Source organism: Gorilla gorilla, chromosome 18 (genome assembly GCF_029281585.2).
Source record: "Gorilla gorilla gorilla isolate KB3781 chromosome 18, NHGRI_mGorGor1-v2.1_pri, whole genome shotgun sequence".
In the NCBI taxonomy this organism is placed as follows: Eukaryota; Metazoa; Chordata; class Mammalia; order Primates; family Hominidae; genus Gorilla; species Gorilla gorilla.
Window position 1 is genome coordinate 19,670,900 of NC_073242.2, and position 22,455 is coordinate 19,693,354.

Consider the following 22,455-nt stretch of genomic DNA (forward strand, 5'->3'; position numbering starts at 1 on the left):
ATAAAATATATTCAGAGGAAAAGAGATCACAATACCACGTGGTAGAGCCTCTATCATTGAGAAGTAATAAATTAAAGTGTCTGAGGAAAATGTTCCCAATGCACACCCAGTTTTTAAACATCAACAATTAATTGTTACACACAATTAAAAATACGGAGCAGAGAGCACGGAGAGTCATGTACATATTTTCCATCTTATATACATTCTCAAAAAGTAATTGCTTAACCTTTGTAGATATTGCACTTTGACTCATTCATGTGTAGCTCAAACTAGCATTTTTCAGAGCTACATGCTTAAAAAATAAATAAATAAATAAATATATATATATTCAGTATAGGTAGCCTTTGGTCAATGTCCATTCATAAGGGGGTGTGGTGGCATTGCATCACACACACATTTAATGAACACATGTTCAATTACACGTGCTTGGCAAAAAGAGACAGAGAGAAATGCAATTTAAGGGAGGTGAGGGAATCTGCTTACCATTCCACTCAATGAGCATACGCCCTGGGGAGCGTGGGAGATGGGAGATCTGTCCCTCAGTCAGACGACTTCCATGAACTTTGAGTGGAAGCATCTTGATGCACCAGGGTGGTCCTAATGTTCTCAGATACATTAGAATCACACAATATGGTCCCTAAATGAGAGCCAATTCTGTCTTGTCATCAACCAGAGAAACAGCAACTTGTTCCAATGCTAGAGAAAAACTTAGCTGTGTTAGGTTTTGAATGCAATGGAATATAATCTCCAACATGGCTCTTTTTTGAGGATCTTTTGCAAAGGTAACTTCGGCTCTGTAAGGTTTTATCTTTTGCACTGACTTTAGAATCTAATCCTTGGCTCTGATGAGATTCTATTGCAATCCTTTAAAAGGGGTAAGAATTAGGATCATCAGGACTAATATGACCTAAGTTTGTATTGAGTTAGTATTGAGAGCATTGGCTGAAGTTTAGGGTTTGTGTTGCCATGGGGCCTTTTCTTACCCCATTCATTTATTGCAAATTCCCCTAAAAAAGATAGACATGTCTTCCAACTTAGGGACAAAATGCAGTAAAAATCCAGCCTGAGGAACTAAATATTCCAGGTGGACTGTCTGCTGTTTTTTGGTCACCAAAAATGTCATACAATTTCAAAGTCATTTTGGCAAATTTATTCCAAAACAGGGATGAATTCGAATACTGGGAATCTGAGAGAGAAGTTAAAAAAAAAAGAAGAAAAAAGAAACACTAAATAAGACGAATATAATCATGTGTGTGTGTGTGGTGCACACATAAGTAGCAATTTCCAGGGATGCCCCTATTCATTACATCCTAGAAATGTTCTTGCCTTGGACAGGCAAGGGTAGAATAAATAAACACACTTATATTTTATCATTTTACAAAGGATCTGGGTTAAATAGCTTTACCAAGAACTGGCACCACCCTTTTGAGCCATGTGCGTCAAAGGGCAGACGAGGCGTCAGCATGGGCACCTTTTGTGTCTGCGTTTGTGGCGAAATGGCAGCGCCAGCTGGGCTGTGAGACAGAGCTGAGAACACCTCCTCTCATACCCGCAGAGCTGCAGTTCCTGACCCTTGAATATTAAATTCAGTTCGGAAGTCACTTCAAATAAAACAATTTGGTGAGGGCCTCAGCAAGCAAGGAGGCAGGGTTGGCAACTTGACACGTAAAAAGGCTTCTCTAGGAAGCTGGAGTGATAGCATAACAAGAAGCAATTTTGAGTAACGGGATTGTATGCAGCTGACACAGCGATGGGTTGAAACAATGGCAAGTGTGGGCTTATTTTTTTGTTTTTCTGGGCTTGAGTATTCCTCCTTTCCCCCTGCGCACCAGGCAGGGTCTTTGTTTTGGAGGAGATAGATAAAATCTATACATAATGATAAATAGAAAACTGCCTTTTAGACCCCAGGTTTGAGGTCACAGCTATGCGGGTTTGGAGATTTCCTGAAGAAGCTCTGGCCACAGTTTGGATGGGATCCAATACTCTTCTATTCCCACAGTGTCATTCTGAAGCTAGGAGTGCCAGAGCCAATTCAAGACCACAACCCTCTCTAGGACAAAGGGCACCTTGAAAAAAATCCTGAAATAGTCATTATTGTTAGCTCCTGGGAACAGCAGAGGGAAGTGATGAATGACCTCAGCTCTCGGAAGAAGAGTGCAGGCTCAGCTATGTGCTACTGGGGCTTGGTAAGTCCCATAAATGAAGGGTTCCCAGTGACTGTGGATGGTACCAGGGCGAAATCACAGACTACTTCTCTACTTTGTGTCCTAACTGGTCACAGGATGATGACACAAGCTCCAATGGCATCTTCAAACTGGTAGGAGCTTTTGCTGTCATTGCGACTCTGTGGAAATAAATGCATAAGTAAAAACAAGCTTCATGCTCTCCTTTCTTCTCTTCCATCTCTTCTCATCTACCAGTCTGAGAATTGCCCAGTCTGCGGGAGACAGGAAATCGGATTAGCACTCTTAAGGAGAGCTGCTCAGCCATAGGATGGGACACCTTCCCATCTGGAAATGGATTAGACAGAGGCAGTAGTTGCCACACCTATGGAATCACGGGGATACTTTTATAGGTTTTCCATTTTTGTCATACTGGTACACCAGCATCTTGATGCAGTGTGAGTTTGCCGGCGAGATCCAGGGGCTACTTGTTATGGAAAAGTTATGATTGGTGTAGAACTGTACAGGTTGCTTCTGGCACTTGAAGAAAGCCTTGAGCGTGGCGGCTGCCATGGTGCGGAACCGCTTGCTGATGAAGCAGTAGAGGAAGAAGTTGATGGCTGTGTTCAGAAGGGCTAGCATGTTGGCAATGTCGGACATGATGTGCACCAGCCAGCGGTTCTGGATAGGCGCCCCATAGAGGTGGTAAAGAATCATGATGATGCGGGGGGCCCAAAGTGTGGCAAAGATGGAGGTAATGGTGAACAAGATGGCGGTGGTCTTCCCCGTGGAGTAGCCACGGAGACGAAAATTGCTCTTCCTCCTGAGCTTGTACACAATGATTGAGTTCAAGATAAAGAAGATGGAGCAGGGCACCAGGTAGACGGTGAAGCAGTGGATCCAGATGAGGACGTGATGCACAGAGGTGCTGATGTAGTCTTCAGTCCAGATGTTGGGCCACCAGTAATAGGGGATGCTGGTCAGGAAGCAGGTGATGTAAACACTTACAATGACTTTCCGGGTGCGGGCTGGGTATGAGACCGTGTGGTACTTGAGCGGGTGGCAGACAGCGATATACCTGTCAATGGTTAACGGTACAGTAATCCATATGGAGGTGTGGATGGATGAGAATTCCAGCACTTCTATGATCTTGTCGGGGACCTGAGGCATCTGCATGTTCAAGATGAAATCTTCCAACAGGAAGTCCACAAACACTATGAAAAAGAGGACCAAGATGTCGGCAGCAGCGAGTGCCAAGAGATAGTTGTAGGAGGACTTCTGCCTTCTTGCCACCAGCTGGGAGAGGATGATCACTGTCAAGATATTTGCTGTGGAGAGAAGAAAAACTGATTTAGCTCTGAAGCAAAGATGACTTCGTTGGCTCCTATGGGGGCCCTAGGCATGTGTTTATTTTGCACTCCCATGGAAGTGAAAATGATTGAATCAATGCTTTTGAGGGACAACCTCAGCATTACAAATAGCACCTCATACAATCAGTGGATACTATTTTAAAGTTATGCTTATATTCTAACACAACCATGAGAGGCGGTGCCTCCATCCTCATCTTAGAAGTGAAACTGGGGCTCTGAGAGCCTCACACAGCCATGAGAGGCGGTGCCGCCATTCTCCTCACACAACCATGAGTAGTGTTGCCGCCATTCTCCTCACACAACAATGAGAGGTGGTGCCACCATTCTCCTCACACAACCGTGAGAGGCGGTGCTGCCATTATCCTCATCTTAGGAATGAAGCTGGGGCTCTGAGAGCCTCACACAACTGTGGGAGGTGGTGTTGCCATTCTCCTCACACAACCATGGAAGGTGGTGTTGCCATTCTCCTCACACAACCATGAGAGGTGATGCCGCCATTCTCTTCACACAACCGTGAGAGGTGGTGCCGCCATTCTCTTCACACAACCGTGAGAGGTGGTGCCGCCATTCTCCTCACACAACTGTGAGAGGTGGTGCTGCCATTATCCTCATCTTAGGAATGAAACTGGGGCTCTGAGAGCCTCACACAACCATGAGAGTTGGTGTTGCCATTCTCCTCATCTTAGAAATGAAACTGGGGCTCTGAGAGCTTAAGCAACTTGCTTAGAGCTACACAGTTAATAATTCATGGTGATAGGATCCCCTGATCCCAAATCTCATGCTTTTTCTTTTGTTCAGTTGCATGAAGAATATGGGGCTGAGGTGGCATTTCCTGCTATATGTGTTCAGGAAAGAGACGGGACTATATAACCTCTTAAGAACGTCTTCAGAGCTTGGATTTTAGGATCTTTCCTTTTTAAGTAGATTTAAAATTGGAGGTGCAGAGATCATGACCTTCAGATTAATTTAAAAGTAAATTACATTTGTTTTTGGAATAGGTAATCTACGTACATGCTACATAATCAAAAATAATAGCAAGGAAAAGTAAATTTTCCTTCTACTCTTATTCTCCAATCATCAAAGTTCCCCTCCCTCAGGGAAATTACAGTTAATAAATAATCTATGCTTATATATGTCCATATAGTGTGCCTGCATTAGGTTGGTGCAAAAGTAATTGGCAAAAACTGCAATTACTTTTGCACCAACCTAATACATAGTTTTTGCATAAACAGCAGCAATGTTTTATTTTTTGTGGGGTCAGATTTGTCTTGAAAATACATCTATATAATTTCTGATCAGTTTTTTTTTAAAAAAAGTCTCCCTGAATTAAGCATATTTAGAAAGTCATTAGGGACTCATTCTGAAATGATATTCCAATGGATAATATCTAGAAGTCATTCTACACATTTATTTTCATTCATTCTCACAGTCAACCCTGAAATTTGAACACCGATAATGCTATTTTGCAACCTAAGTTCTCAGAAAGCTTACATTCCTTGTCTGAGGTCCAGTGGCAGAGCTAGAATCCAGATCTCTCTCTCAGTCTCTCTCTGTCTCTCTTCCTTTCTTGGTAGCCATTTAAAATGTTATACAATAGTTCACATGTAAAAATTCTTATAATAAACACACCTGCAAAACCTGGTGTGCTCATCACTCAGATTTAATACATTTTAACATTTTGCCATATTTACTTCAGCTCTCTTTAAAGAAAGAAATGACACTGTAGATACAGTTGAAGTCTCCTCTGAAGAAGCTCTGTTCTTATTCTTTTCCATCTTCTTTCTCTAGAGGCAACCACCATGCTGCAGGCTGTGTGCAGTGTCCAGTGCCATGTCTGCATATTCTTTCTTTCTTTCTTTTTCAGAGACACGGTCTTGCTATGTTGCCCAGGCTGGAGTGCAAAGGCTATTCACAGATGCAATCATGGTGCTTTACAGCTTTGAACTCCAGGGCTCAAGTGACCCTTGCACCTTAGCCTCCTAAGTAGCTGGGACTACAGGTGCACATCACTGTGCCCAGCCTTTTGCTTTCTTTTATACTGAAACTGCCATTCTATATACTGCTTTTGTCATTCAACATTGTATTTTTGAGGCCCAGTTTTGTTGCTATGTGAAGATCTAGTTCACTCATTTGAATGACTACATAGCATTTTGCTGTAGGAACTTACTGATTTATTTATTTATTTATAATTTATTATATTAAATATGTTCATTCATTTAAATTGGTTCCAGGATTTTGCTGTTATAAACCAAAGTTAATATCTTGACATGACTCTCCATGAGAAGTACTTATATATGAAAATTTCTCTGGGGTAATGTATACATGGAAGTGTATTTATTAAGTTTTAGAGTATGTGCATCCTCATCTTTAACAGACACTGCTGAATTGCTTTGTAAAATTTTACTAATTTAGATTCCCAATAGCAGAATATGAGAATTCCAGTTGCTCCATATCTTCTCAGTATTGCCAGTTTTTTTTTTTAAATCTATACTGTTCTTGTTCTTGTCCAAATCACTTTGAAATAACATTTTTGAGTGGTGGAGAGTTAAGATACTGATTATATTAATTAGCCAGGATTCAATCCCAGGACCAACATCCATGCTCAAAACCAGTCTGCAATATTGGTACTTATTCCCAGTGGGTTGGGGGTACCATGAAAATATGCTATACTGCACACAACGTAGAGAAAAATGGTGAGTATGTCCTACTTAAGTCACTGCCTCAGAAAAGAGACCCACTAAAGGTCTTTATATTTGTAAACTTGATATTTCAAAACTGCATTAATGCATTCATGCATTATGTACCTATTCTGAGCTGTGCCCTTGAAGGGGATGGTGAACAAAATAGACATGGTCTGTTTAGCCTGCATGGAGCTTAGATTCTGCTGGGCAAGAAAAACATCAGCTGAAGAGCCACGGAAGAATATGCATTAACTGCAAGCTGTAGTGAATGCTATGAAGGAATGTTTTGGAGTAGGAATCAGAAAAATCTTTACTGAGATATGGAAGACCAGGAAGAGGTTAAAAGGCAGAAAAGTTGGAAGGAGAAAGTGTTTCAAGCAAAGGAAACAGCATGTGCAAATGTTCTGAGGGGGAGAAGTATGAAGAGTTGGGTTTATTAAGACAAAGAATACTTATATTGAGTTCTGCTTGCTTTGTAAGCATCCTTGCATTTTATAGCTCTCTTTTATTAAACAGCCTTGCTGTGTTCTGTTGAAAAGCATTTCAAAATGTTTTATTCATCCAGAAATTTTTCCAAAATGTATTTAGCATCTACTTTCTGTGGTCAAATACCTGTGCATAGGCCTAAGGTGGATATACATTGGGTACTCTGGTGGATACACATAAAGTCTGTACTCAGAGAGTGGAGAAACATCATATAAGTGGCTAAGTATTAAAGAGATAAATGAGAACACAGTATATAGGAGCTGCTGGCGAATAGATACAGAAAGAAGGACAAAACTTTGGTGAAGGGTCCTGATTACAGGCTTGGCTTCCAATCCCTGCTCCTCTGACCTAATCATATATAGTCAGAGCTTCATGGAACCCAAGCTGTAAAGAGGTTGAGGTCTAAAGGTCTATTGAATCAAGGGTATAGGAGCTCAGTTGCTAAGAGTGCGGGATCTGGGGCTGGGCTGCCTGGCTGTTATTACCACCTTGACTTTAGACAAGTTTATTCAGTATTTCTGTGCCTCAGTTCCCTTCTTTATAAAATGGGGTTAATAGTCTCTTCTTACACTGCCAATAAAGACATTTCCAAGATGGGGTAATTTACAAAGGAAAGGGGTTTAATTGACTCACAGTTCCACCTGGCTGGGGAGGCGTCACAATCATGGCAAAAGGCTAATGAGGAGAAAAGTCACGTCTTACATGGTGGCCAGCAAGAGCTTGTGCAGGGGAACTCCCCTTTATAAAACCATCAGATCTCATGAGACTTATTCACTATCATGAGAACAGCATGGCAAAGACACGGCCCCATGATTCAACTACCTCCCACTGGGTCCCTCCTATGATACATGGGGATTATGGGAGCTACATTTCAAGATGAGATTTGGGTGGGAACACAGTGAAACCATATCATGTGGTTAATAAGACTATCTACCTCATAGGGTTGTTCTGAGGGTTAAGTGAGATAATTTTAATTAAGTGGTTTAAACAGTGTCTGGCACGTGAGAAGTGTGTAATGGATGGTAGCTATTGACTGAGAGTCCATTCATGCAGCAAATATTAACTGGGCATTGACTATGCCAGGCATTGGATGAGGCTTTGGAGATACAGGTATTAACAAAGTGGACAGGTTCCCTTTTGCCATGGAGTTTATAGTATAATGAGGGAGACAGACAATAAATAAACACACACGCAAATGCACAACAGAATGTCAGATGTGATACTAGGAAGAATAACACCAAGGGATGAGACAAGTTTATGGGGTGGTAACTTTTAGATTAAAAGCGATATTTTGGTCCAATCAAGGATGAAGAGAAGGGAGGCCAGGCACTGTGGCTCACGCCTAAAATCCCAGCACTTTAGGAGGCTGAGGGTGGTGGATCGCTTGAGGTCAGGAGTTCCAGACCAGCCTGGCCAACATGGTGAAACCCCACCTCTACTAAAAATACAAAAATTAGCCAGGCGTGGTGGTGGGTGCCTATAATCGCAGCTACTCGGGAGGCTGAGGCAGGAGAATCACTTGAACTCGGGAGGTGGAAATTACAGTGAGCCGAGATCGTACCACTGCACTCCAGCCTGGATTATAGAGTGAGACTCTTGTCTCAGAAAAAAAAAAAAGGGAAAAAAGAAGGGATCTAGGGATCTGTCATGCAAATATTTGTGGGAAAAGAATTCTAGGCAGTGGGATTGGCAAGTGCAACAGCCTTGTGGTGGGAATCAGCTTCTTATGTTCATAGAACAGAGAGACATGAGAACGATTTCCCATTTTACACATGAGGAAACCAAGGCTTGGATTTTTAGATAATTTGCTCAAAGTCACAAACAGAACAAGTAAGGGAGCCAGAGAAAAATGAAAATGGTGACCCCAGCTCTGTCTGACTTTCTGTCTTAATAGATTCTGCCTTGTTTATTTTCGGTCATAGAAAAGGGTTCTCAGCATAAAGAATGCGTTTCCTGTTCCTTGGGTTGCCCCTGACTTAGAAAAGTGCCATATTTTCTTGCAACCTCTTTTTTCCTTTTTGATGAGACTGAGTTTCGCTCTTGTCGGCCAGGCTAGAGTGCAATGATGCAATCTCGGCTCACTACAACCTCCACCTCCCAGGTTCAAGCAGTTCTCTTGCCTCAGCCTCCTGAGTAGCTGGGATTAGAGGCATGTGCCACCACACCCAGCTAATTTTTTTTTTTTTTTTAAGTAGAGATGGGGTTTCACCATGTTGGCCAGGCTGGTCTCGAACTCCTGACCTCAAGTGATCCGCCAGCCTCAGCCTCCCAAAGTGCTGGGATTACAGGCATGAGCCATCATGCTCAGCCACAACCTCTTTTCCCCCCCCATCCATTAAACAATGCCCACTTTCCCTTTCACATCCCTGCTTCCCAAGGAGGCAGGATGTATAAATGGCGGGATGTCCCTAGAAAAAGTGCTATATATATACACACACACACATACATACAGGCTTAAGTTCCTGGATAATATATATATGTGTGTGTGTGTGTGTGTGTGTATATATATATATATTCTATAGAGAGTGACTCTCCCACTTTTTCTTCCTCCCCAGCTGAACCCTGTTTGAAGTGTGGTGCTAAAAATTCTCCATATCGAAGCTCTTTAAAAGTATTCCAACCCCATCTAATTAATGCTTTAAGTCAGGCAAGTCATCAACTCCAAGTGAAATTGCTAGGTATTCATATTTGACATTTCCTTAAGTTTCTAGTGATTGCCTCTCTTGAGAAACTAACCCGCAGACACTGAGTTTCCCATTTCTTTGTACAGGTAGATTTTCCCCCAAGGCAACATCAAGAACATGTAGGAGATCCCTGGGGTGGGGTGGGAGAAAGAAGTGTGAGCTGAGGAGACCCAGAGGGGAATGGTGCGGTTCCTGTGTATTGATTTTCTGAAAAAGAAATGAAAAGGTAGAGCCTTCAACTCTTAAAAGCTTGACATTTGCTATAACTCCCCATATTTAAAATTTCTTTCATTTCCACAGTGGCACATTTTCCCCAAAGGGAAAGAGTGATGTTGACAGGGTCTGTGTGTATTTTATTTATAAGGGGTGAGTAAATGAAGAAACCAAAGTTCTCACTGCCTGAAATTCAATTTCTGAGCTTTCCTGTCGAACTGATCCAAGGATTCCATTGTTGAGGAAACCCAACCAATCCCATACAAGCAAGCCCTGCCGAACTTCACGACCAAAATGTCAATGCTTCTGAAAAGCAAATCCTTTCTGTCAATGGTGTCGTCAGACAGGTTTAAGTTCCTGGATAATAAAAAGCCCATGTTTTGTGACTGCAAAGCTTCTTGGTTATATTCTTGAGGGAATTCATTTCCCGTATTTTGCAGCTTACTGTGCTCAAGCTTGGGAGGATTTTGGGGAGTGGCTGAGAGAACAACACAGGTTTTGTTGTCAGACCACACCACTGAATCGTCTGCTGGCCCAGAAAGAAAGGGTCAAGGTCTTCTAGAGGTATTTTCTGTGTCTGTGATGACTAAGGGGTCTCTGCAGGTTCCTTGGAAGAAGCAGCTGGACTGGGAGTTCTGAGTTGATATCTTTTAGTTCTGCTACATTGCCTTTTTCTTGTCTTTAAAAACTGTTTTTTCAATTACAAAAGTAATACACACTTGTCAAAAATTAAACATTATATCAGTGTCTAATAATAATAGTAATAGAATTTGTCTACTTTTATTGTGTATCCACTGTGCTCAGGGCACTTCTAAGCATCTTACACACAATATCTCACTTAATCTTCACAACTACCCTGTGTAGTGGGTACCATGATTTAAAAGCCCTGAGGTTCAGAGAGGTTAAGTAACTTGTTTGAGATCACACAGCTAGGTGGTGAGCCAGGACAATAAGCCAAACTGTTAAATGTATAAACTCAGGGGAGTTTATACATTTAATGACTACATTAGAAATTAGAAGGGGAAAGTCTGTCAAAACCCCGTCTTCCATGGATAATGTGTCAGCTAGCCTTATAGGTGAACCCTTGTGTACTATGCCCCCTGGTACACATGCCTCTATGTAGTCTCCATGCCTTGAGTTGGAGCTGGCCCTGTAGTTTACTTTTGACCAATACATTATGGCAGGACTGATACTGCATGACTTCTGAGGTTGGGTCATAAGTGGGTCTTTTGAACACATGCTCTTGGTATGCTCCTTCTTGGAACCAAGTTGCCTTTCTGTAAGAGGCACATGCCACTTAGGCCATGTGTAGGGCCTCTGGTTGAAAGCCTCAGTGAAGCTCATGGCCAATATCCAGCATCCACTGTCACCCGTGGGAATGAGCCATCGTGGATATCCAGCTCAATAAAGCTCCCAAGTGGGTGTAGTCCCACTGCTCACTGGCTGCAAATGCATGAGAGACCAGAAGCAAGAACCACCCAGCAGAGCCCAGTCAGCCCAGGAACCATGACAAATAATCGTAAATTGTTGCTTCTAGCCTCTAAGTTTTGGGGTTTGCTATGCTGCAATAGATAACCAGAAGTTTCTTGGCCACTTGGTGTTTATATCTCCAGGATGCTTATATGCCCACAATAATAGTACAACTAGTAATAATAATTATCCCCACAAAATGAGATTATACAATAATATTGTTGTGCAACTTGATTTTTTTCACTTAGATGTGAATAATAGATTTTTCCATATGTCAATGATATTCATGAAATATTCACCTATTGCTGGACATTACTTATTATGACTATTTTTGTTACTACAAGCTTCAAGTTCATAAAGCATTTTTGTGCATTTCTTTTGGATAAATTCCCAAAAGTGGAAATCCTGGTTTAAAGGGTAACACACTTTTCTTCCCTCTTTCCCTTTCTTCCACTTCTCTCGTATTCTCACTCCCTCTCTCCCTCCCTCCTAAAGGCAGCTAAGAGAATTCGTAAGATGGAAAAGAGCTCAAGTTGGAGGCTACAAAAGGATTTGGGTTAGATGTCAAGAAGAACTTTTTTGATTGCAATGGCAGTTATGTGAAGAAGAGCAGGCCACTCTTGAGCACAGTTGCTCAGTCCACAGGGGTCTTAAGAATAGGAAAGAGAATTGCTATTTGGGATCATTAGATTCCCGGAGTGACCTTCTACAAATCCTAGTTCTCTGCATCCTAAATTTCTGAAAAAAGAAGCCACTCACCCCTTTCAGTCACAATCCCCTGTGACTTAAAAGCATCTCTCCCTTTGCTTGAACCAGGGAGGCAGAGGTTGCAGTGAGCTGAGCTGGTGCCACTGCACTCCAGCCTGGGCGACAGAGTGAGACTCTGACCCAGAAAGGAAAGGAAAGGAGAGGAGAGGAGAGGAAAGGAGAGGAGAGGAGAGGAGAGGAGAGGAGAGGAGAGGAGAGGAGAGGAGAGGAGGGAAGGAGAAAAGAAAAACGTCTCTTTCTGAAAAAGTTGCCATCTTTTGCATCAGAAGAGTCAGCGCTTATGTTATGCAGACTTCTGGCATTGTGGACAATTGCAGCGGTGTTATTTTACCTGCTTCTGGGAGGTGCTCCAAGGATGGATTTTTAGGAAGATCAATTTCTAAGACTCCTACATAAGAAGTCAGCAATGCCCTTGTTTAGATCAGCTGAGGGGTAGAGACCGAATTGTATGATGGGGCACTGCCTCTGGTGGCTGCCACCTCCCTCACTGTTACCTGCCCCACTCTGGACCCTGGGATGGAAGAAGGGTAAATAAAAAGATGATGCTGACAAGACTCAGTGGTCAGTCTTTTAGCTTCTGCAGAAGGTGCTGGGAGGTCTCTAGGAGGTTCGGTGTTGAGTGGTCTCCTAGGAGAGAAGCAGGAAAAGGTTCCCCAGGGCTGCTGTCCCACCATATGTTTCCAGTATCAGGCACTGACAGCTGGCCAGTGGCCATCCTTGTTTTCTGTTGTTCCTCTTGTCCCAAGGCAGAAACCTGGGAATGTGGAGCTTTCTTCCTGCAGTTGGTTAGTAGAGGCACGAAGCTGGTTGTAGACTAGCGAGGTGGAGGTTAGGCAGTGGTACCCTCCTACCATGGGAAAGACAACCCCTTGGGAGGATGGCTTTCTGGTTCCCCAAAGGGCTATTTTTATTTTTTTGCTGGCTGACTCTTACCCAAAATATTTGGGTACCTAAGAATCTATCCTAGTTGGGAGCATAGTGGCTAAGAGTACACTGTCTGGAGGCAGCCAGCCCAGGTTCAAATCCCAAGACAGCCATTTACCAACTGTGTGATGGTGAACAAGTGAGCTGATGTCTCTGAGCCTCAGTTCTTACATCTGTGAAATGGGCATCGTAATAAATAGTACCCACACAGGATATTATGAGGATATATAAAATAATATAGGCACAATAGGCACAGTTCCTGGTACATAGTAAGCACTCAGAAAACATTAGCTATTGTTACTTTTTAACATTTGGCTAGTTCAGTTCAGCAGACAATTACTGAGCATCTCCTAGAGGCGGGAACCTGCACTAGAAGCAAAGATGAGTAGGAGAGAGTCAAGCTCTCAAGGAATCCCAGCAAAGATTCTAGCTTCTCCCCATGGCTCATTCCAGGCACTAACAACCCTGTTAACCTATCAGGAAATTCTTCATTGCCTCTACCCTAAGCCCTCTAGTTGCAGCTGTATTCCAAACCTTACCCTCAACTTTGTTTCTCTGCTTGGTGGAGAATAACATTGGTCATTATGTGTAGAATCAAACCCTTAAAAGCCATTATTGCATGATGATTCAGTTGTCTCTTGCATCCTTTGAAATAGCTTTTGTTCTCTTAAAATTTTAGTTCCCATTTTGATAGCTCTTTAATTTTCTTTGTAGCTTCACTATCATCTCCTCTTTATTATTTTTCTTGTGAAGACCTCTTTTTTGTGTTTTTCTTTTTCTTTTTTTAAACTACATTTTAGCACTTGAATGGATCCTTTTCAAAGCCAGAATCAGCATTTTCTGTTTCTTTGTATCTCCCTTTATAAGGGATCATGTTTCATCTTCAGTCTATTGGTAATGGCTGTCTGGGTGCCATGTTGAAAAGTATTCTAACACCATGCCTGGGCTTAGTGGTGCTTTGATGGATTGGTAATGTCTGCCAAGATGGAACACATGTTGTGAATTTGTCATTGGGGTCTTGGGCCCTGGATCCATGGTGCAGCCTCCCTGGCTTCTCCCAGAAATTAGCAAAGCAATGGTTTCCAATGTAGACCAGAACAGTTGAGACCTAGCAAGTCTCCTCCTTGCTGATGAGTAGGCAGCAAGAGATAAGATGGCTGCTATTCCAGGGCAGTCTGACTCAGGGTAATGGAGAAAGGTGAGTCAGCAGCCGGGCTGCAGGGCTGGAGTCAGCCTTGCCAACCAATTGACCTCCTCTTGACAGCAGAATTGGTTCTGGCTTTTTGACCACGGACAGCTTCATTGGGAACCATAATAACTGCCAGACCTCGATCACGAAACCACATCCAAGCCAGCCAACAGACCCAATGGTTTCCAAACTATATCTCAGTACCAAAGTTCATTTTCTAATGACTGTCCTATGTTGAGCAGCACCTACTATGTGCTGGGTGGCTTTGCATAGATGAGATGATTTTACATGATTCACTGATGAACATATTTATTTTTAAAATTATGCATTTAGTTTTAATGGTATTAGAGGAATGTTATTTCTCCATGTAGGATAGTGATAAAGACATGCTTATATAATAAGGTCAGTTTATTTTAAAAGTGAGTTGATTAAAATGGCAGTGCAGGTAGAATATAGGCTTCTGGTCTTCATTTCACAAATGGGGAAACTGGTATTCAGAGAGGGTAAGCCACCTGCTGAAGATGGCACAGCTGGTAAGATGAAGTACCTTGAAAGGACTTGAGGCACTATCTTGGGTCAATTTCATACCAAGTGATGAATGCAGTGGTGTTTTCTCAGTTCTGGGAGTTTGTCACAAAGACAGATGGGATCAGGGCTTTACAAGAGCAAGTCCTGAACATGCAGGTGGCTCTCCAGCAAACAATGAGCAGAGGAGTTACTAGAGAGGAGAGGATACTTAAAACCGGAGACATGCAATTTGGAGCCTGACAGATCCAGATGAGCCTTCTAGATCTGCACTTTTCTAGCTGGTGCTTTTGGACAAGTTGTGTAAACATAATGAGATTTGGATTCCTTACCAATAAAATGGGAGTAAAAATGGTACCTGGTTCAAAGGGATGCTGTGAGGATTAGAGAGAATTGTGCACACAGACCTCTTAGCATGGAGCCTGGCCTGAAGAAACCACTCAATAAGCAGTCATGTTATTAAGGACACATAACAATCAGTCCTGCTAAGGTGATAAATTGAACCAGGCAAAGGCTCAATGAGAGGGAAGAAGCACTGGCAATTCTAGGAACAGTCTTCTGGTATATTTCTTGATTTGTGAGAACTAGCTCAAGAAAAGACCCTATTTCTCAGACTCAATCAATGAAAATGTCCTTAGACTTCCCAAGTTTGTCAGGAGATGCCACACTGTGAGATTGGGCTCTGATATAGACCCCTATCTGCTCCTGGACAAGCCATCTTCCTTCTTAAGGCCTCAGTTTCCATATCTGTAAAATGAGTGAGTTCATAATAGGCAATAATAATGATAATGACAGCATCGTGGCTCACATCTAGGGAAGATGAGTAGGAGTTTAACAGGCAGATAAGACACAAGAGGGCTCTCCAGGGAAAGTGAATGGCAATGTGCAAAGGTAAAGAGGCGTGAAAGAAGAGATCCCTACTGTTTCCTCAGAGCAGCTAATAGCTATTGAATGCTTATATCGTATTAGGCACTGAGCTCACATCTTCATATACATCAAGTATACTGCCTGTCTATAATATGATATATTACCTACCATTATAATATCAGGCAATACCTAATACCTACTGTGAAATATTTAGTACTTAATCCTTACTAGTAAAGTAGGTGCTATTTTCATCCCCTTATAGATAAAAAAGACTCAGGCTTGAAAGGGTTAGGAAGTTGACTAAAGTTGTATGCAATGGTATCAAATGCCTCTTCCAGCTTTCCCACTCTCCAACACCTGAGCAAGGCTGGTACATTTAACAATAACAGTTCCCTTTATTGAGCACTGACTGTGTTTGGCTCATTTGCCAGAGGTTTCACTTGCACTATTTTTTTTTTTTTTTTTTTTTTTAGACTGAGTCTTGCTCTGTCGCTCAGGCTGGAGAGCAGTGGTGTAATCGCGGCTCGCTGCAACCTCTGCCTCCCAGGGTCAAGCAATTCTCCTGCCTCAGCCTCCCGAGAAGCTGGGATTACAGGCATCTGCCACCACGCTCAGCTAATTTTTATATTTTTAGTAGAGACAGGGTTTCACCATGTTGGCCAGGCTGCTCTCGAACTCCTGACCTCAGGTGATCCACCAGCCTCGGCCTCCCAAAGTGCTGGGATGACAGGTGTGAGAGACTGCGCCTGACCACTTGCACTGAATTTATCCTCATACGACATCATGAGATAGCTACTATTAATATCCCTATTTTAAAGACAGGAACACTGAGGCTCAGTGAGGTTAAGGAATTTGCCCAGATCAGACAGAAAGTATGTGCTAGACCCAGGATTCAAAAACAATTTGTTAGACTCTAGAGTGCATTTGATGCACTTGCTTGTCCAGATACCTCCATAATCAGCTCAGGGAACTGACCATTAAATAGAAATGGGCCAGTTGTTTTCTTTTGTAACATATTATTATTAGTTTTAAACAGTGTCCATCAGCTGGCACCTATGAGGCATGAGGGAAGTTGAGAGAAGAATCAATTTCAGAGCAGTCATATGGCCTTTGAGAATGCTCGCCACTCCCAGCCCCTGGGAATCAGTGGGGATAAGGAGATCTGGGGAGCTAATCACCTCCTCGAAATCCAGGGCATACAACTGAGCTCCTGCCCATTGCCCCTTTTCAATAGCGAATGATGCTCCCCACTGGCTGATTCTCCATTGTTTTTGCCCCACGTGCTCAGCTTCTGCCAGTCCTGCCCATCTACTGACTTCCGGCTAGCGATTGCCTTGGCCAGGGGATACTTATTTGTTTTTGCTGTTTTGTGGACCCAGGGGTGATGGTTATTGGGTGCGAGGGGACCAACAGGAAATCAGAGGCTTCTGTGCTCTTCATCTGGAGTTCGCTGGGGTGTCAGAGGCTAATGGAGGCTCTGCCTCGGTTGTCGCTGTTTGATGAAACATCTTGTGCCAAGCACCATCCATCTGCTTCTCCCAGTGGCTGCCAGGGGTAGGTATTTTTAGCTGTGGGCAAATAGCTTATCAATTGTGCATACAAAATGCAGCCAACACAAAGCCATCATTTTCCATTACCCTGCCTCATTCTCCCATGAAGACAAGGACAAAGGAAGAATTAAATAAGATGGGCATTCTCTTATTCATTCAACAAATGTTTACTGAGCTGCTCACTGTGAATCAGGCACTGTTCCAGACACAGAGATGCAGTGATAGACAAACACACAAGTGGTTTGCATCCACAGGGAGCTTACAGTCCATTCTGACTCAGTAGAATTCTGCTCTGCCGCCAACTAGCTCTGTGGCTTGGGTAAGTTTCTCATCTCTCTGAGACTTCTTTTATTCCCATAGCATGTGCTGAGCGTGTATTATGTGCCATTTTCTGTGCTGGGGCTGCAGGTGAGGGATGGCAGATCTATTTCACCATCTAGTCAGGGAGGCAGAGAGGGAAAGAGGCTACATGACCAAGTGGTAAGTGTAAGCCAGGAGGCCGAGGCATTTTCTTGGGCACTTGGAGAGGAAGCAGCAATGAGTTCTGGGTTCTGAGTTTGTGGCGAGGGAAGGCTTCAGAGAAACATGCAGGGGGAGATTGAGGAGAACGGCACTCGAGGATCTGGGAATGGTAGGGACTGTGAGTAACACGGTGAAGAAACAGAAGCATTAAAACAAAGAAAAAAATGGCCAGGCTCAGTGGCTCACACCTATAATCCCAGCACTTTGGGAGGCCGAAGTGGGAGAATTTCTTGAGGCCAGGAGTTTGAGACCAGTCTGGGCAACATAGTGAGACCCCATATCTCTATAAAAAGTTAAAAAATCAGCTGAGTGTGGTGGTGCAAGCCTGTATTCTCAGCTACTTGGGAGGCTGAAGCAGGAGGATCACTTGAGCTCAGGAGTTAGAGGTTGCAGTGAGCTATGATCATGCAAAACAAAAATAAAAACAAAACAAACTTTAGTCAGTGACTCAAGCTGTCTTTCTAGTCTTAAAACTTCTCTTCTTAGGGTTTTTTTTTGTTGTTTTTTTTGAGGTGGAGTCTCGCTTTGTCGCCCAGGCTGGAGTGCAGTGGCACCATCTCGGCTCACTGCAGGCTCCGTCTCCCAGGTTCAAGCGACTCTCCTGCCTCAGCCTCCCAAGTAGCTGGGATTACAGGCACCCACCACCATGCCTGGCTAAATTTTGTATTTTTAATAGAGATAGGGTTTCACTATGTTGGCCAGGCTGGTCTCAAACTCCTGACCTGGGAGGCCTGACCTGGCCTCCCAAAGTGCTGAGATTACAGGCGTGAGCCACTGTGCCCAGCCCTTAGGGATCATTTTTAAGGGACAGCTGACCTGCGTGTCCTGCAGCTAAGGCCATGTATAAACTGCAACCAGTAACTATTGACTTTGCATCCTCTAGCTCCTTCCTCATATTAGGTTTGCATCCAGTGTTTCCAATTTAAAAGAAGAAAAAGCAATAACACGTGACATCAGGGGGGAAAATGAACTAGTCTATATCAAGTTTCCAGAACATGTTTTATGGTTCATTTACATACCCAGGGTTCCATGGCAGCAGATGTCATGAAAGCTGACCACAATTTTAATGATTACCACTTTAAGGATTTAGAAGGCATGTCAGGGGCTCCTAGCATCATCTCAGAAAGACAGGTGGCAGAGTACAGATTCTGGAGCCAGGTTGCTGAGTACAGATTCTGGAGCCAGGCTGCTGGGTTTCAAACTTGCCCCTGCAGCCTTCTAGCTGTGTGACCTTGAGCAATTTACTAAACCTCTCTGGGCCTTCAGTTTGCTCATCTATGAAAGGTATGCTGATATAGCACCTATCACAGGTTTTCATGAGGATTAAATAAATTAATACAAGGAAAGTGCCCGGTGCTAGGCATGCTATACACTTTTTATCATCTTTACTATTCGACAGGGTAGAAGTTTGGAAGGGCAGGAAGTGTGCCTGCTTTGCTGATTATTATTAATATATTGCCAAGCTGTTACATAGTTCCTGGCATACAGTAGGTTCTCAATAAATACCTGTTGAATGAATAAATGAATGAATAACTATGAATATAGATTAACTTAACATTGCAGAGAAGCAAAAGGCTGGTTAACAGTTTTGAATGTACTTAGGGTTTACTGCAGAAAATGAATCAGGTGATGTAATCCAGGGTAATTGGAAATTAATTTGGTGTTCAGTGTGTGGGAGAGATCTTTTTGGGACCATTAGCTGCCTGAGAAGAGGGTTTGTGCCAGAATCTTCCACATAAATCCAATTCAGTTCAACATAAATTTAGTGATGCCCAACCATGTGCCAGAGCCTGGGTCAGGCTCCCAGAGTACAAGATCTGTTCCTTAGGCTCAAGGTGCTGAGAACTTACTAAATAGATCATCCCAAGGCAGCATGAGGCATCATTTCAAACTCCCTGCTCCTTTCAATGGCACTGCGTTAGGTTTTGCAAACTCAAATGATGACAGGGCCTGGGCAGGAAATATAAATGTGTGGGCATGCCATGTGGGCACCTCCGGTGAGCAGGATATCGCATGCCCCATTGCAGGAGGGTGGTCACCATTTAGCTCCACTTGGTAGTTTCCCATGAGAGAATGACAGCCAACTGTGGTCAGGTCTTCCAGTGTTTCAGGAGAGGCTTGCAAGTAACACAGCTACACACCCCATCCCAATACACAGTGTGGTCCATGGGTTGCAGGTTTGAGACCTCTGCTTTACCAGCCAACATCCAAAATCTTTGCACAACCCACAAGGTACCTCCCGCACCATCAGCTCCCTTCTGCAAGCCCTGCAAATGCACCTTGCCACTTCATTTTAGGAACCGTTGCCTGAACGTGCAACACACTTTCCTACCTCCATAGCATTGCATGGGCTATTTCTTCTGCCTGAAATACCTTCCCCACCCACAACCCTTTGCCTAGAAGACTTTATTTTTAAAGGCTTCTCTGATCTCAATGCATTGAGTTAAGCACCTCACTGGCCAGATTATTTAACACATTTTTGTGATGATATTCTTCAAGATCTTTATCACCCGTTCACTGGGAGCCCCTGGAAAGCAGGGACTGTATCTCTTTACTCTAAACCTTGAGGACTTATCACAGGGCTGTCAAAGAGTATGCACTCCATCAATGTTTGTGGGATGAAAGAGTGATGGATGGATGGATGAACGGATGGATAGATGGATGGATGGACTCCCCAAGGCTCTCTCTGTGTGACAGCCATCTGTTTGCTGTCATTTTCATGGTGTTCCCTTATATGTGTGATGACTGATCACACCCCTTTCCTCTGCTTTTTTCTCTCTAAATCCAGTGTCTATGTAGCTTCTTGGGCACTCCTTTCTGTTACCTTCTATAATAGCTATTGAATCAAATTCCCCATTTACTGACTTGAGCGTAACACTGAAGTCAGTTTTCTCATCTGTGCAATGGGGACATCTTTCCAAAGCGCTGCTAAGAAGACTGAGTAATTTAATGTGCGAAATCATCTGTACCATGCTTGGCATGGAGTAGATGCTCAGAAATAGAATTCATTTCCCTATTGAATGTGATTGACAGTTTCGCTCTTAGAACACTTTTCCCTTGTTGAAATGGGGAAAGATTAAGAGCTCCGAGAGTGAAACCAGACTTCATGGGGTTGAATTCCAGGTTTGCTGATTCCTAGTCTTGTGATTGTGGCTAAGTTACTTAAACACTCCATGCCTCAATGTTCTTTATCTGTAAAGTGGGGATAGTAATGCCTATCTCATATGATTCTTGTGGGAATTAAATACATTAACACAAATAAAGTGCTTAGAAAAGCACCTGGCACGTGGTGATGCTCAAATGTTATTTTGGTTGTTCACCAACCCAACCTAAGTGAGGATCATCTTGCATTTTCATCAAGCCCACTCAGGCCAGCTTCCTTCGCTTTCTTTCCATTGCAAATAGTGACTCCCTAATGTGTTCAGGCACCTTGCCACAGGTTGCAGATGTCAGTAAACCTGAAGAACCAGTTTCTGCCCTCCTGGAGGCTCTAGCCTGGCAGAGAAGCCAGATAGATACTCAGAGAGAAGCTCCATGATGGAATAAGACAGTAAGCTATGGGAGCACTTAGGAAGAGGGAAGAAATCTAATATAGAGGATCATGGAAGGCTTCCTGGAGGAAGCAGCATGTGTGCAGTGATGGGAGCGGGGAATAGGAGCCAATCGAGTGACTGGGAAGCAAAGCATGCCAATAGGAGGGAACGAAATGTGCAAAGGCCAAGAAGCAAGAGACGGGATGGCTGTTGAGCAGGTAGAAGTTCAGCATAGAATAGAGGTCACAGACCGACTGCTTGTGGGGTGCATTCTTTGCAGGGGTGGGTGGGGCTAGGAGACAGATGCATCTGTAAGATTTCTGAATTAGTTGCTGTATTTATAAACTGGAGTATTTCATATCCAGTCCTGGATTTGAGCTTCTTGTGAAAATCAGAAGGGAAGGCCATGCTAGACTCACATTTCCACATATGGCTTCCGTCCAGTTCACATCCCCACGAGGCTTCTCTCTTTTATGTCATCTGCTCACCCTCACCCAAGAGAGAGTAGGGAGGGAGGCCTGGCTGGAGACAAGGTAGAGAAGTAACAGTCCCTGATTTCAATGGCTTTGCAGCCCTATTTGAGTTGGATCTGTTGGGAGGCAACAGGGAGTCATTGAGGGGCATCAAACATTAAGGGGTTTTACTAACAAGAAACTTATTATTTGCCAAGTGCAGTGGCCCATGCCTGTAATCCCAGCACTTTGGGAGGCTGAGGTGGGCAGATAGCTTGAGTCCAGGAGTTCAAGACCAGCCTGGGCAACACGGGGAGACTCCATCTCTACAAAAATACAAAAAAATTAGCCAGGTGCAGTGTCAAGTGTCTGCTGTCCCAGCTACTTGGGAGTCTGAGGTGGGTGTATTGTTCGAGCCCAAGAGATCAAGGCTGCAGTGAGTGGAGATCGTGCCACTGCTCACCAGCCTGGGCAACAGAGCAAGACCCTGTTTCAAAAAAAAAAAAAAAAGAAAAGAAAAAGAAAAGAAAGAAAGAAGAAGGAAATAAAGAAAGAAACTTATTATTTTCCCCCCAAACCACAGGCATCCCTGAAGGGACACAAGGTGGGAGGTGAAGAACAGAGGATTCTGTATACCTCAGTGAAACTCTCAAATAGGGATTGGTATGGGAGCTTTTTCATTTATAAAATTTTACCAGAGACAGCAGAAATGCTGAGAGGTAACAACCTCCCACACAATGCACACCCTCCTCCGCGTCTTGGGTTAGCAGAGGGAAGGTCCCACGGGATCTGGATGTCCAAGAACATTAGAAAATTCTTTGGTGCAAATGGCCCAGCTGCCCGCTCCCCAAGGCTACCTCCCTAATGGACATTCTGTTCCACCATGGGACCCGCGTTCTCTTGGCAGATGCAGGGTTGAAGTGGCAGCATCTGTACCAGGAGACGTGGACAGGCAGGGAACAGGCCATGCCCAGAGGACAATGTCTAATTACCCAGGGGCCTCGGGAAGCAATTTTCTGTGGTTGGAGAAATTGTTTTTTGTACCTCTAGCCCAAGCAC

General features: G+C 43.5%; 1 protein-coding gene across 1 annotated transcript in view; it reads right to left on the minus strand.

The window, feature by feature from the left end:
- Positions 1 to 2,537: 2,537 nt before the first annotated feature.
- The window catches only part of GPR139 (G protein-coupled receptor 139), a 42,374-nt gene continuing 22,456 nt past the window's right edge, over positions 2,538 to 22,455 (minus strand). The window contains exon 2 of the mRNA XM_031002992.3: positions 2,538 to 3,490. Coding sequence (XP_030858852.1) covers positions 2,556 to 3,490 — 935 coding nt within the window. The 3' untranslated portion in view covers positions 2,538 to 2,555. The remainder of the gene's footprint in view (positions 3,491 to 22,455) is intronic.